This window comes from Eurosta solidaginis, chromosome 4 (assembly GCF_040869045.1).
Source record: "Eurosta solidaginis isolate ZX-2024a chromosome 4, ASM4086904v1, whole genome shotgun sequence".
NCBI classification, from domain to species: domain Eukaryota; kingdom Metazoa; phylum Arthropoda; class Insecta; order Diptera; family Tephritidae; genus Eurosta; species Eurosta solidaginis.
This window is the reverse complement of record NC_090322.1, coordinates 170710415-170724411: the sequence shown is the minus strand read 5'-3', so window position 1 is coordinate 170724411 and position 13997 is coordinate 170710415. Positions and strand designations below refer to the sequence as shown.

Genomic DNA, 13997 nt, shown 5'->3' with positions numbered 1-13997 from the left:
TGGAATATGATCAATCAAGCAAGAAACGTAGACAGAAGTGCGGGGCTGATGAATTTCTAAGATCATGATATTTTTAAAGAGACAAGACTTAAGGCTCACGATAGGCATACTAACTGCACACTGCCTTCCGGGGCTTAAGTGCAGTATACGGACAATTCCAAAATCAAAAAATGAAGTATGAGGATTGATAGACTTGGTCAAGGTGAGTATAACTACACAATTTTGTTTGTGGGCAAATGACAATAACAGGAGTTATTAAGGGTCAAAGTTCATATGAAGCATTTTTTAAATCTAAATTTCTCTTTAAGTATCGAACCAATTTTCAAAATTTTCATTGTATAGGTAGTAAAATTACCTTTCATTTGATATGCTGTTTGTATTCCTATCCCGTAAAATACTTAAAAAATTCTATGTTTAAAAGTGCTATATTTACTAAGTAAATTACGCATATTTATTTGTACAATGTATGTACGTGTATGTATATGGAAATAAAGCCAGTATGGCCTTATTGCCATTTTCAAAACATGGTTGTTGTAATTTTATTAGGCTGTACCTAAAAACGCGCAAAAGATTGCGTACCGTGGCATGTTGCCACGGTTCAGGCAACCACCCGGACTTGGCATGGCGTAGCCCAGGGCTATTTAAATAAGCGCGGACGAAGGCCGCCAACTCGGAAAGGTGTTCTGCACATAAAGGAAACAAATACCAGGTGTTCTGCGCAGAATTACTGTTAATTTGCCCAAAATTAAGTTTTGGTATACCAGGAACAGGACAGTTGGTATTGCATTGATGGGACTAAGGATATTGTATATAATTTTAAATGAAAGCTTAAAATATTTCCCATCTACCAAACTATATTTTCATATATTTAATACAGCAATTAAATTAAAAAAAATTAGGTTTTTAAAAATTTTGATGTTTTTTAAAAAATTATATTATTTCAGGAAATTCTTTGCAGTTATATACTTAAGATATACATCAAATGAAAGGTATTGGAAATACATATCCAACGACGTCAAAATTTTGAAAATCGGTTCAATACTTTAGAAGTAATTTAGATTAAAAAAAAGCTTATTATGAACTTTGACCTTTAATAACTTTTGTTGTTGTTGTTTGCCCAGCAAAAAAAATATTCCGTTATGTTTCTTTTATTAATACCTATCGATCTCAATTTTTCGTTTTTTTAAGTTAACCTGTTAACGGCCAAGAGGAAGGACAGACGGTGGACTGTGTGTAAAAACTGGGAGTGACTTCAACCGATTTGGAGTTGGATGTTGACATAATTTACTTATACATATCCAGTAAAGATATTCAATTTTTTGTTATAATTTGATTTAAAAAAATATTTTTTTTTAAATATGGGCGTGTTTGTCATCTGTTTTTCCTAATTTTTATTTAGCACACATATAGGAATAGTAGTAACGCTTTTGCCAAATTTCATCATGATATCTTCAACGACTGCCAAATTACGGCTTGCAAAACTTTCAAATTACCTTCTTTAAAAAGTGGGCGGTGCCACGCCCATTGTCCAAAATTTTTCTAATTTTCTATTCTGCGTCATAAGATCAACCCACCTACGAAGTTTCATCGCTTTATCCGTCTTTGGTAATGAATTATCGCACTTTTTGAGTTTTTCGAAATTTTCGATATCGAAAAAGTTGGCGTGGTTATAGTCCGATTTCGTTCATTTCAAAAAGCGATCTGAGATGAGTGTCCAGGAACCTACATACCAAATTTTACCAAGATACCTCAAAATTTACTCAAGTTATCGTGTTTACGGACGAACGGACAGACGGACGGACGGATGGACACGGCTAAATAAATTTCTTTTTTCGCCCATATCATTTTGACATATAGAAGTCTATATCTATCTCGATTAGTTTATGGCGTTACGGATTACCGTTATGCGAACCAAGTTAATATACTCTGTGAGCTCTGCTCAGCTGAGTATAAAAAGAAATCTACGATTACACGCCAATATATCCGGGACACCTGAAACGGCGAGAGCAGGACGTAAACGTAAAATTTTTTATGTAATAATTTGGGAAAAATTTAAACAACGTGACATCAGGACGGACAAGGCGACAGCTGTTTCGATTATACCTTGTAAATCTCTTCAAAGCCTTTTCTTCCGGGAGTGGGATTCGAACCCGCACTCCTACGATATTTGAAATGGTTACAAACGCATTCAGCTACGTCATGCCTTAGTTGTTGTAAAGTTTTTCCCAATTGCCTTCTTTTGCATATATTATTCTTCTACACATCACATACTTCGTATGTAATTATGTGTTGAAGTTATGCATGTTGGTAAGGCGTTTTCAGAGAAATAAATTAAATTATTAAATAAATTATAAAATTAAAAATTGCTTGAAATAAATGTTTTCATACATTTAAAGCAATACGGGCAATCCCCGATTAACTCGTAAAATTTTTTTATTTGGTATAAAATACTTACATAAACTGCAGCGAATTACACTACTTCGGAAATAGCCCAAAATTGTCACATTTAGTCCCACCTGCAGAACGTAAACTTTTTAACTCAGAGTTAACCTGACATGAGAAGTTAAACTCATACATTTTTGACAATTTTTTCTTAAATAACTCCAAGTTCTGCAAGTGGGCCTTAGAGACGGTACAAGCTCTAATTCTGTTCCCTCGAAGTGTTTCCAAATGGCCCTTTAACATTGTGGTGTCCTATGAAATGGCAATTGGTCCTTGCTACAGACCTTTTGAACGCGTTCTCAACTGGTTCAATCGTTGGTAGTTCTGAGAAAGTCGCTTTATTTGCTTGATTACTTTAAATCGCCATAAAGGTGTGGACAGCAACTAACCCACTGTACATCCGAGTAAGACCACCAGTTCGGAGGTGGAAATTAAACCTGTGGTGTGAAACTGTCGATTTGCATGACTGCCTCCCACTTTCTCTACTGGCATACATACAAACGAGTGACGCCAATATAAGATTGATAAGCAAGAAGAACGATGACGTGGATAGCAACGCAGCATATTTATTGACGCATATAATAATAATAATAATAGAAACTTGCCGCAATATACTTTTCAGAAAATTTGGGCCGAGCTTCTCTTCCAATTTTTGCCGTGCTACATTTAAATTTTTCCTACAAATTTGCGGGACCTTTGATGTTCGTACTGTACTGTATCGATCCAGGAATAATTAGATGCGACAGGCTGTCAGATCACTGCAGTGTCTTTCAGGCGGAAATTGTAGCCGTGAAAAAAGCAGCAGAAATTCTGAAGAAGCGTGTGTAAGTGATCTGGTAACACTCACAAGAAATTACAACTCTGAGCTGCTGATGAGAGAGATCGGGAATGTTCGAGAATGTAACTTTTGATTTTATTCTTGTTTATACGGTCATAGAAGAAACATAAACGCCTACACTTAATAATAAAGGCCATATTTCAATATAATTAAAATAAATTACAAGTTATCGCGTTTACGTGCTTAAGCTGCAGTCGCGTCAATATGTATGGAGATAGTCAGACGGCGATCAAGACAATAATCTCACACAGTACTTCTTCAAGAAGTGTCCTTAAATGTAAAGGAGCATTAGAAAGACTTCGCTCAGGCAAGACCACACATCTATACTGGATTCGCGGCCATAAAGGGTTAGAAGGTAACGAAAAGTCCGATGATTTGGCAAAGAAGGGTGCTTCACTGGATGAATCGAAGTTAGAGAAACCAAAAGGATGTCAGAGAAATCAAAAGGAGACAGAAGTGGAATATGATCAATCAAGCAAGAAACGTAGACAGAAGTGCGGGGCTGATGAATTTCTAAGATCATGATATTTTTAAAGAGACAAGACTTAAGGCTCACGATAGGCATACTAACTGCACACTGCCTTCCGGGGCTTAAGTGCAGTATACGGACAATTCCAAAATCAAAAAATGAAGTATGAGGATTGATAGACTTGGTCAAGGTGAGTATAACTACACAATTTTGTTTGTGGGCAAATGACAATAACAGGAGTTATTAAGGGTCAAAGTTCATATGAAGCATTTTTTAAATCTAAATTTCTCTTTAAGTATCGAACCAATTTTCAAAATTTTCATTGTATAGGTAGTAAAATTACCTTTCATTTGATATGCTGTTTGTATTCCTATCCCGTAAAATACTTAAAAAATTCTATGTTTAAAAGTGCTATATTTACTAAGTAAATTACGCATATTTATTTGTACAATGTATGTACGTGTATGTATATGGAAATAAAGCCAGTATGGCCTTATTGCCATTTTCAAAACATGGTTGTTGTAATTTTATTAGGCTGTACCTAAAAACGCGCAAAAGATTGCGTACCGTGGCATGTTGCCACGGTTCAGGCAACCACCCGGACTTGGCATGGCGTAGCCCAGGGCTATTTAAATAAGCGCGGACGAAGGCCGCCAACTCGGAAAGGTGTTCTGCACATAAAGGAAACAAATACCAGGTGTTCTGCGCAGAATTACTGTTAATTTGCCCAAAATTAAGTTTTGGTATACCAGGAACAGGACAGTTGGTATTGCATTGATGGGACTAAGGATATTGTATATAATTTTAAATGAAAGCTTAAAATATTTCCCATCTACCAAACTATATTTTCATATATTTAATACAGCAATTAAATTAAAAAAAATTAGGTTTTTAAAAATTTTGATGTTTTTTAAAAAATTATATTATTTCAGGAAATTCTTTGCAGTTATATACTTAAGATATACATCAAATGAAAGGTATTGGAAATACATATCCAACGACGTCAAAATTTTGAAAATCGGTTCAATACTTTAGAAGTAATTTAGATTAAAAAAAAGCTTATTATGAACTTTGACCTTTAATAACTTTTGTTGTTGTTGTTTGCCCAGCAAAAAAAATATTCCGTTATGTTTCTTTTATTAATACCTATCGATCTCAATTTTTCGTTTTTTTATATCAGCATTGTCCGTATACTGCACTTGTTCCCCTTCCGGCGTCACATAAGTTAGCCCTCGTCAGTAACAGCAAATTTAGAAAGTGCGAACTGCAGGAAGAAACGGTTGAGCACGTTCTGTGTGCGTGTCCTGCGCTGGCTAGGACAGTTACTAGGAGCGGGAGCTTCCACATCTAGAGTCATTTTAGGAAACATTTTACTATTGTCCTTCACAATAGTCTACCTCTTATTCTACTCAACGATTCCAAAGTTTCTCCTATAATTGGAAACACCCTTGCTAGTCCTCCGAAGTTAACCTGTTTAGAACCACGCTTACAGCTCCTTGGACTCCCTGGACGTCGCTATGATGAGATCCCTTGAAGTGCGACTTGATCTTGGGGAATAGACTCGTAGGGGGAAATATCAGGGTTATAGGGTGAGTGATGCGATTGTGGGGTCCTTTTTTTTGCTAAAAACTCTTGCACAACGAACTAGGAATGGGCCGGTGCATTGCCGTGAGGCAAGATTTAGCCGTCCTTGGCGAATTTTCCAGTCACTGTTTGCTCAGTGGGAACGTATTTTCGACAAATGATGACGTGGATATCGAAAAAAAAAACAACAACATTGCCTTCAGATGTGACTTTGACATCCTCGCTTTCGTAGGCGGCTCCCCATCCTTTCCCACCCACTGTTGACACTGTTTAAGCGTATCAGGGTCATACACAAATATCTAACTCTCATCCTCAGTGACTACTCGTTTGGGTTTTTCGTCAGATTTCACTAAAAAGTGTTTCCCAACACGTAGCTTGTAATGTGTGTCACATATTTTCAATGCGCATAAAACACAAACCAAACGACCTACTACTTCAAATTTAAACTCTAACTAAAAGGAAGATCCCCCATCTTAGGCAAATGATGACGAACGAAAAAGCGTTGCCAATTTTTTAATTATAACTAAATTCACAGAGCTTAATTGCCACACCTCGTACTTAACGAAAGCATAATAAAGAAAGCTTCGCGCAAATATTTTACATACGACCGTCCCTTATTTCTATAATGTTGGTTTGTATTGCGGTACTCAAAATTTTTATTTGCCCCTAAAAACGAGTATGCAATGAAAAGCTCTCAAAATAGAATAAGTCGGGGGTATTTTTCGGAAAGAAGCCATACTTACATAGATCCACGAATTTCTATACAATACTATATCGACACTGGTCCATCACTCGTACCGATAGTTTTTACTTCTTCCGTGTTTACGCGGCGTTCCATTTTTCCCGGCGGCAGTGTTTAAATAACTCGCTTCCAAATCATTTCCTAGGAGCTTTTTAAATAAAAAAATGCAACGCGCGATAACCTCCGTAAAGATTTTAGGTGGAGCTTCTCTTCCAATTTGCGTCGTGCTCCTATTAATGTTTCCTACACATTGGCAGATGAATTTTCGCTGAGGAGTTTTTGAATGCAGAAATACACTCGGAGTGTTTGCCAAATCACTGCTGAGGGGCGCGCCCGCTTAAAAAATACCATGTTAATTCGGCACTATTCCAGGACCATTTCGGGTAAAATTATATTCGCTTCTACGCATACATTGATCCATACTTTTGATAGCAAATCCGAAATCATCTTAATATCGTAAAATCATTCGAAATTGAAGTGATCCCGAAGTAATTCCAAAACCATTGTAAAGTTATCCCAAACACAATTCTAATAATGGGCCTGCAATGTTCCCGAAACAATACCAAGAACAATCGGAAAAAGTCCTTAAGTGATCCCAAAAAAAATCTCAAAGTAAGCCCGAAACGATCCAGAAAAAGTATTGGAATGATCCTGACAACAATTTCGAAATTATCCTTAAATGATCGGGAAATAGTCCCGAATTTACTCAAAAAGCAATGCCGGAAAGGCTCCGAAGTCATTCGAAAAGAGTCAATATACAACACACTACAAACAATACCAAACTGGAAATGATCCCGAAATAATTCTGAAGTTATGCCGAAATCACTCCGAAATGATTTTAAAATAATTCTCTAGTAGCTCCAAAATTATTCTAAAGTATTCCCCAAATGACCCCAAAATACGACTTAAATAATCTTTTTATTATTTCATATAAGAAAATATTACTGGGTATATGTCTCATGTGTGCTGAATGGTACGGAAGATCGTTCCTAAGTTCCAATTATAAAAATAGAAAAAAAAAAAAACAGTTTGACTTTTATAAAAATAAATTTTTATATATGTATTATGTTGGACCTTTATAATGATAAAAAAAATTGTGTACCGAATTTTGTTGACAGCCTTGAAACAGTTTTAAATGATGTGTACCGCGTCGGTACTGGCGGAGGGCCGACAGTGTCAAAGTGGCGGACAAGACGGTTTGAGAAACAATACAATGACTTTTTGTTAGCTGGAGAAGATGGAGAGAGGACTATTTCATCAACAGCATATTTTTCGGAGAGAACAATTCAAAACAGAGTCATAGTTGAAGTTTTAGACACCGTTAAGAAACCCGAAACAGAGTATCGCCAAACAAGATTAAAAGGGTTACATATCACACTATAAAATATCAATACGGCTTTAAACTCAACCTGCTGGAGCGTAATGATCGAGACACTAGACCGCTCTGACAAGGTATCGCAATAAATGCAAGATCCAGAGTCAAAGAAAGTAAAGATAAACAGAAGGGGTATTCCACGGTTATGTACCGGTCACTGAAATGCTAATTTCTACACTCTTCGCTTGGATGTGCCAGAAAAACCCCTCTTTGTAGCTTTCGCCGCAGATTTTTTCTTTTGTAGGCTGCAAAAATTTGGGTGGTTGCTATGAAGTACCGAAAGTACAGAAGTGCCATCAATTCTGTCCAACACAAAAAGACGCTTTAAATTGTTCAGTTTAAAGCCTGATTTACGCGGAAGCTGCGCCGGTCGTTGCGGGAACCATACCGATATATTTTCGCGATGAGGAAAGAAAACTACAGAAAACGGACCAGGGCATTAATTCCCATGAATGAAGACAAGTTGAAACCATCGAACTTCCCATAAAGGGAGAGCGGTCATAGAGCTCACCTCGTACCCGAGGTAATGCTTAACGGAGTTCGAGGTACGGAAAATTGCATTCAAAACTAGAAAGAAGTTCTACGCTCGAAGAGTCTCGCTGTTTTAGTATCTGATATTTCCTCCTTCCACGAAGGAAAATAAAAATATATACCCTTTATCAGTCCCATACCCATGCCAATCAAAACATAATAAAACAATAACAAATTTAGTTTCTTATGCATATTCACCACTTTCGACGACTGTCGAACGTATATCATGTATTATTTTATTTTTAATAAATTCAATATTGTTATCAAAAATAACTTCATCAACCAACATCAGCATCTTCATCTACATCATTGTAAGCAAATGGGCAATAATTTTGATTATAATATTATTGCACAATATTTTTGTAATAAGATCATTTAAGATAATTTTTCAGAAGTGCCACTCATAGATTGAAGGTGTCATAATAGTCGACCTCATGTCCAGAGATGAAAGACATTTCCTCAAGAATATTTAATAGCTTTAGCGAAGATTGCTGCACATCAACACGTGGTAACTTCAGCAATTTTTCACTCAAGTTCAAATCCAACAAATCGACCTTATTGTTATTTAAATCGGTTTGTGGTTTATGTGAATCCAAAATGCCTGGTGAATAACTGATTACGTTGACATTATTGCCATTTTTCTCGTTAGCCATTGAACGGAAGTACATATCACGTGATTTCATGCAGGAACAAAGCAATGAACTATAAATGAATGGACGGATCATTAGAGCGCTCGTGATGTTGACGACTAATTTTGCGGTCTTCGAAAACTGTGGTGCCGTTAGGAAAGCCTTATTGAGGGCAACGGGTATATGAAGATGCTCCTGTACAAAGGACAACCAATCGGCGGAGGCTTGTGGTTCCATCAATGTATCTGTGGATATATTTCCTTCATTGTGCAATATAAAAGCGAGTTCAAATCCATATTTCGTGGTTGCATATTTGTGCAAAATATTGGCGAGTCCACAGCGAAAGTAGTCGTGAGTTGCCTCTTGCCACGAGTTGACCAACCAGCAAATGATATTGATGTCACGTTCAAGAAATTCAATTTCTTTTTTCACTTCTTGTAGACTTTCTTCAGAACGATCGATGAGTAGAACAACGGAACCTTCACTGAAATTCTGGCACATTTCAGTAGCCATAGATTTCGCCAAGCCATTGGATACGCCACTTAATATAAAGAAAGTGCGTTTACTTAAATCCGCTCTTTTAGAGGACATGATTTTCTCTTTTTTACTTTTACTATTTCAGTAATAAAATGTCTTTTTTGATTTTTAGAGTTTGGTTTTTTTCACTTTTTCACTATGTCCTTGCTACAAGGAGTCTTATTATTGAAATAAATAAATTTTTCTTTTATTTCAAAATTAATAAGTTGGGGTGTTTTAATATTTCAAAATGCACTGCTGAACTGCGATGAAGCTTTCTGCGCCTCAAGCTTTTTATGGAAAAAATTTTGTAGATGTTGACGATCTGTAGACCAATCAGAACTAGGCTTACTTATAAAAACAAAACGTGGGACTTGACAAATAATTGGCGGCGATCAGATAAGCAGAAGCGCGCTACATATAAGCTTTTTGGAATTGAGCTAAAGGCTGAGGTTCATATTTGCCAGCAAAACAATTGAAAATACATACACACATTCATATATACGAGGTGTGGCTAGTAATTTCTTGGAATTTGGCAATAAAAAACAAGAAAAATAAGTTTTAGGAAAAATATTACTATTGACCTTCACAATAGTCTCCCTCATAATCTACACAACAATTACAATATCTTGGTTATAGGATAGGTGAGGCGAATGTGGGGCCTTTGTTTTTTTTTTTTGCTAATAACTATTGCACAACGAACGGGGAACGGGCCGGTGCATTGCCGTGAGGCAAGATCCAGCCATCCTTGGCGAATTCGCCCGCAACCTCTCCAAAACGTCAACATGGCATTTTATAGTGACTTACTGGTCAGCGGGAATTCACGATAAATGATTATGTGGATTTAGAAAAAAAAAAAACAATCAATTTTTGCCTTCAGATGCGACTTTGACATCCAACCCTTTTGAACCCACTGTTGACTTTGTTTACGCCTCTCAGGGTCATACTCAAATATCGATATTATCAAAAGTCTCATCCTCACTGACTACCCGTTTGGGTTTTTCGACAGATTTCATTGAAAATTTAATCACAACACGTAGCTTGTAATGCGCGTCACACGCATAAAACACAAACCAAACGTCCTACTACTTCAACTTTAAACTCTAACCAAAGGAAGATCCCCCATCTTAGACAGATGATGACGAATGAAAAGCGTTGCCAATTTTTTAATTATAACTAAATTCACAGAGCTTAATTGCCATACCTCGTACTTAATAAAAGTGCTTGAGCCACTGTCGGACAAGAAAAAAGTTTTGCACAAAAATTCTACATACGGCTGTCCCTTTTTTCTATAATTTTTGTTTGCGTTGCGATACTCAAAATTTGTATTTGCCCTACAAATGAGTATGCAATGAAAAGCTCTCAAAATAGAGTAAGTGGGAGTATTTCTCGGAAAAAAGTCATGCTTGATTTCACGAATTTCTATACGATACTATATCGACAGTTGTGCATCACTCGTACCGATAGTTTTTACTTCTTGTTTACGTGTACTAAAAATGCAGCATTTTTTTAAGAGCCTTCCGTTGTTCTCGCGTCTTGGTCACGCTTTTTAACACTTTAGCTTCACTTGTATGTATTCTTGTTTGTAACTCTCTAGGCTAGGCGCGCAAAGGAGAGCTACGCCCATCTAGCGGCAATTATTGAAGACTCGCAGCAGTGTTTAAATAACTCGCTCGCAGTTCATTTCCTAGGAGCTTTTTAAATAAAAAATGCAGGCGCGATAACCTCCGAAAAGATTTTAGGCCGAGCTTCCCTTCCAATTTGCGTAGTGCAGCTATTTTAATTTTAGGCGGACTCCGTACGGCATCTGCAAGTCAGATGAATTTTCACTGAGAAGCTTTTCATTTCAATGCAGAAATACACTCGGAGTGTTTGCCAAATCATTGACGAGGGGCGATCCAGCATAGGAGAGCTTGTTTCTAATTGAAAAAATATTTTACTCTATTTACATTTTAACAGCCCTGTAAATACTTATCATTCTAATATCTATAGTTAAATAAAAATACCACATAAAAAATTCAAAATTTCCAAAACATAATTTTTTTGAGGTGGCAGTGCTTTTTCAGCATTTGACCAATTGCATATCTGACAACTAATACAGTTTATGTCAAATACGTCAAGAAATTGATAACCCTAAAAATTTTGTTCATGGAAAGGCGAAAAACCTAAAATTGCGAGGACTACATTGAAAAACGGGCAGCCTAATGTACTGAATTATATGCGTTGGCTTTCTTCTGGTGTTTTTTTTAACTATCAATAATAATATTAGGCTCGTGTTGATTAGACCTTGATTTCTGGAGAATCTTACGCGTAAACAAATATATATACATGTCAGTATGTAGTTTAGGCTTATTAAAAAAACAAATCAAAACATTACATCACGCGCCCCTTTTTATTTTGCATACAAATTGTATTCGTGCAAGATCCCAGGGAATGAATACTTACATTTCACGCAGTTACACTATTTTATTTATTTATTTATTTGTTACGGCAAAAAAGCCTAATTCATAGATTAAATTAGATTACAATTTACTATCTTATTGCTATGGTTTTACAATATTCGTAAAGCTTTGCTTTAAAAGAGACGGTTTCATTACAACTTTTTATATCTATAGGCAGTTTATTGAAACTTTTTAGACCTTTATAAAAAATATTTTGCTGATCTATTTCGGTTCTGAATAAAGGCAGTTTGAAATTATGTTTATTCCTTGTATGAATGTTATGTGTTTGCTTAACTAATACTACGTTTTAACTTAGATATTCAGGTACATTTTCACTTTTAATATTAAATATAAACTTCATAGCGTGAAAAAAAAATCTTTTGCTTAACACTTAACCAGTTAAAACTTCTCTGCATATCAGCCGTACAAGTATCTCTAGGTTTTTTAAGAATAAATCTCATACATCTGTTTTGCATCTTTTGAAGTTTATCTATTTCTTTGCCTGACACAATGAATAGAATAGATGGGCAGTATACAAAGTGCGGTTCTATAATGGACTTATATATAATTATTTTGTACTTTTTTTGAATATATTTGGATGTTCTCTGCATAATCCAAAATTTTTTCGCAACTTTCTCGAATGTGTAGTTTATATGTTCTTCAAACTTGAGTTTGTTATCAATTATAATTCCCAAATATTTTATACTGTCAACTTTTTGTATGCTTTCGTCATTTATTTTTAAACCAATTATATCCTCCTCATTAACGTTCCTCCTTATTATTCATAAATTTCGTTTTATTTATATTAAGTTTCAGTCTATTTTCGCACAACCATTTATACAGGTTATTCAGTTCATGTTGTATTTTAGAAAGTGCAGAATTAATATTATACTCACCAATCATTATTAATGCATCATCAGCGAATAGTTTAATTTCACAACCTTCAATAGTGTTAACTATATCATTAATATAAATTAAGAACAGTATCGGTGCCAAAACTGAGCCTGGTGGTAAGCTTATGGGCACTTCCGATTCATCAGACATCACGGGATTTATAACCGTTTTCTGTCTCCTCTGCTTCAAATAGCTGCGAAACCAATCAAGTTCTATACCAGTTATACCTATACGTTGCATTTTTTAATTAATATCTCCCTATGCACTGTTTCGAATGCTCTTTTGAGGTCAAGGAAGACTGAAACAACCACTTTTTTATTATTTAACTCTTCTTTCCAGTCAGATATCACCAAATTAAGAGCCGTCTCACAAGAATGTTTCTTTCTAAAGCCTGACTGTTGGTGGCCTAGTATATTATTATCTTCAAGGTATTTCACTAACTGGTTCTTAACATAAGCTTTAAGTATTTTACAATCACTAGGCAGGGTGTTTATGGGTCTAAGTTCTTCAGGTTTTACTGTATTTTTAACTTTTTCCACTGGTATCACCGTTGACGTTTTCCACTTTTCTGGTACAACACCCTCTTCTAGGCTGTTATTGATTATTTGTGCGTAGAAATATCCTGTATACGATATACAGTCTTTAAGTACTCCATCAGATAAAAGTTTTCTGCCGCCTATTTTATATTTGAACTCTTTCAGAATATTAATAACTTCATCTGTTGTTATTTTGGCAAACTTTAATCTACAATTGACTTGTATATCACTTAGTGCTACACGACAAGGTTCTATGATGTTATTAATTTCTATTACGCTATTTATAAAGAACCTGTTAAGGCCATTTGCCAGCTCAGTTTCATTTTCTACCATAATACCATCTATTATCGCCTTTTTAACCCCTTCGTTATCTCTCGTTAAGCAAACCGCTTGCTTGAGATGTTTTCACATTTCTTTGGCGTTATTTTCATTCATTTCGACTTTGTTTTCCATATATTTAACTTTCTTTATTTTGACTAGCTTTTTGTAGAAACGATTTATATTTTTATATTCGTTCCAATCACCTGTTTGTATCGCAAGCTTATAATTATTATGTTTGTATTTATTCATTTGCGCCAATTCTCTGTCGTACCATTTATTCATTAGCTTGATATGAACTTCTTTTTCATACGTTAAACTCTCCACAGCTTGCATTACTATGTTGTTCACTAATTCGACTTTCTCAGCAATTAGTAGGTTTTCAAATTTTATGTAAAAAAATCTCAAGTTAGTAGGTTTTCATTTATGTTGAAGTTACATGATATCAGGATGCTAACTAGGATTTCACTATTATATTTATCCCAAGCTGTGATTTTCTTGGTCATTCTCATCTGGTATGATTTAGACGTTTTAATATTGAACATTATTGTTTCATGATCAGAAATTTTGTATGCATGCAAATTATTGCACTGAATTTCATCTGAATTTGAATATAATAAATGCATTGTAGATTCACTTGTATCTGTAATTCGAGTATTAAATTCTACTTTTTGTGTCATAC

The 13997-nt window shown here is 35.4% G+C and overlaps 2 protein-coding genes across 3 annotated transcripts in view; one reads left to right on the top strand and one right to left on the bottom strand.

Moving 5' to 3' along the window:
• Es2 (ess-2 splicing factor homolog) overlaps positions 1 to 13997 on the top strand; it is a 174993-nt gene that overhangs the window by 38224 nt on the left and 122772 nt on the right. The window lies entirely within an intron of this gene.
• Positions 8157 to 9408, bottom strand: LOC137248331 (sepiapterin reductase-like). The gene has a single exon (XM_067779199.1). It carries the CDS (start codon positions 9199 to 9201, stop codon positions 8383 to 8385), a length of 819 nt encoding a protein of 272 aa, XP_067635300.1. The 5' UTR covers positions 9202 to 9408; the 3' UTR covers positions 8157 to 8382.

Bases quoted from the DNA above. Each gene is read 5' to 3' on its own strand.
- LOC137248331 (XM_067779199.1), bottom strand. From the start codon at position 9,201: ATGTCCTCTAAAAGAGCGGATTTAAGTAAACGCACTTTCTTTATATTA.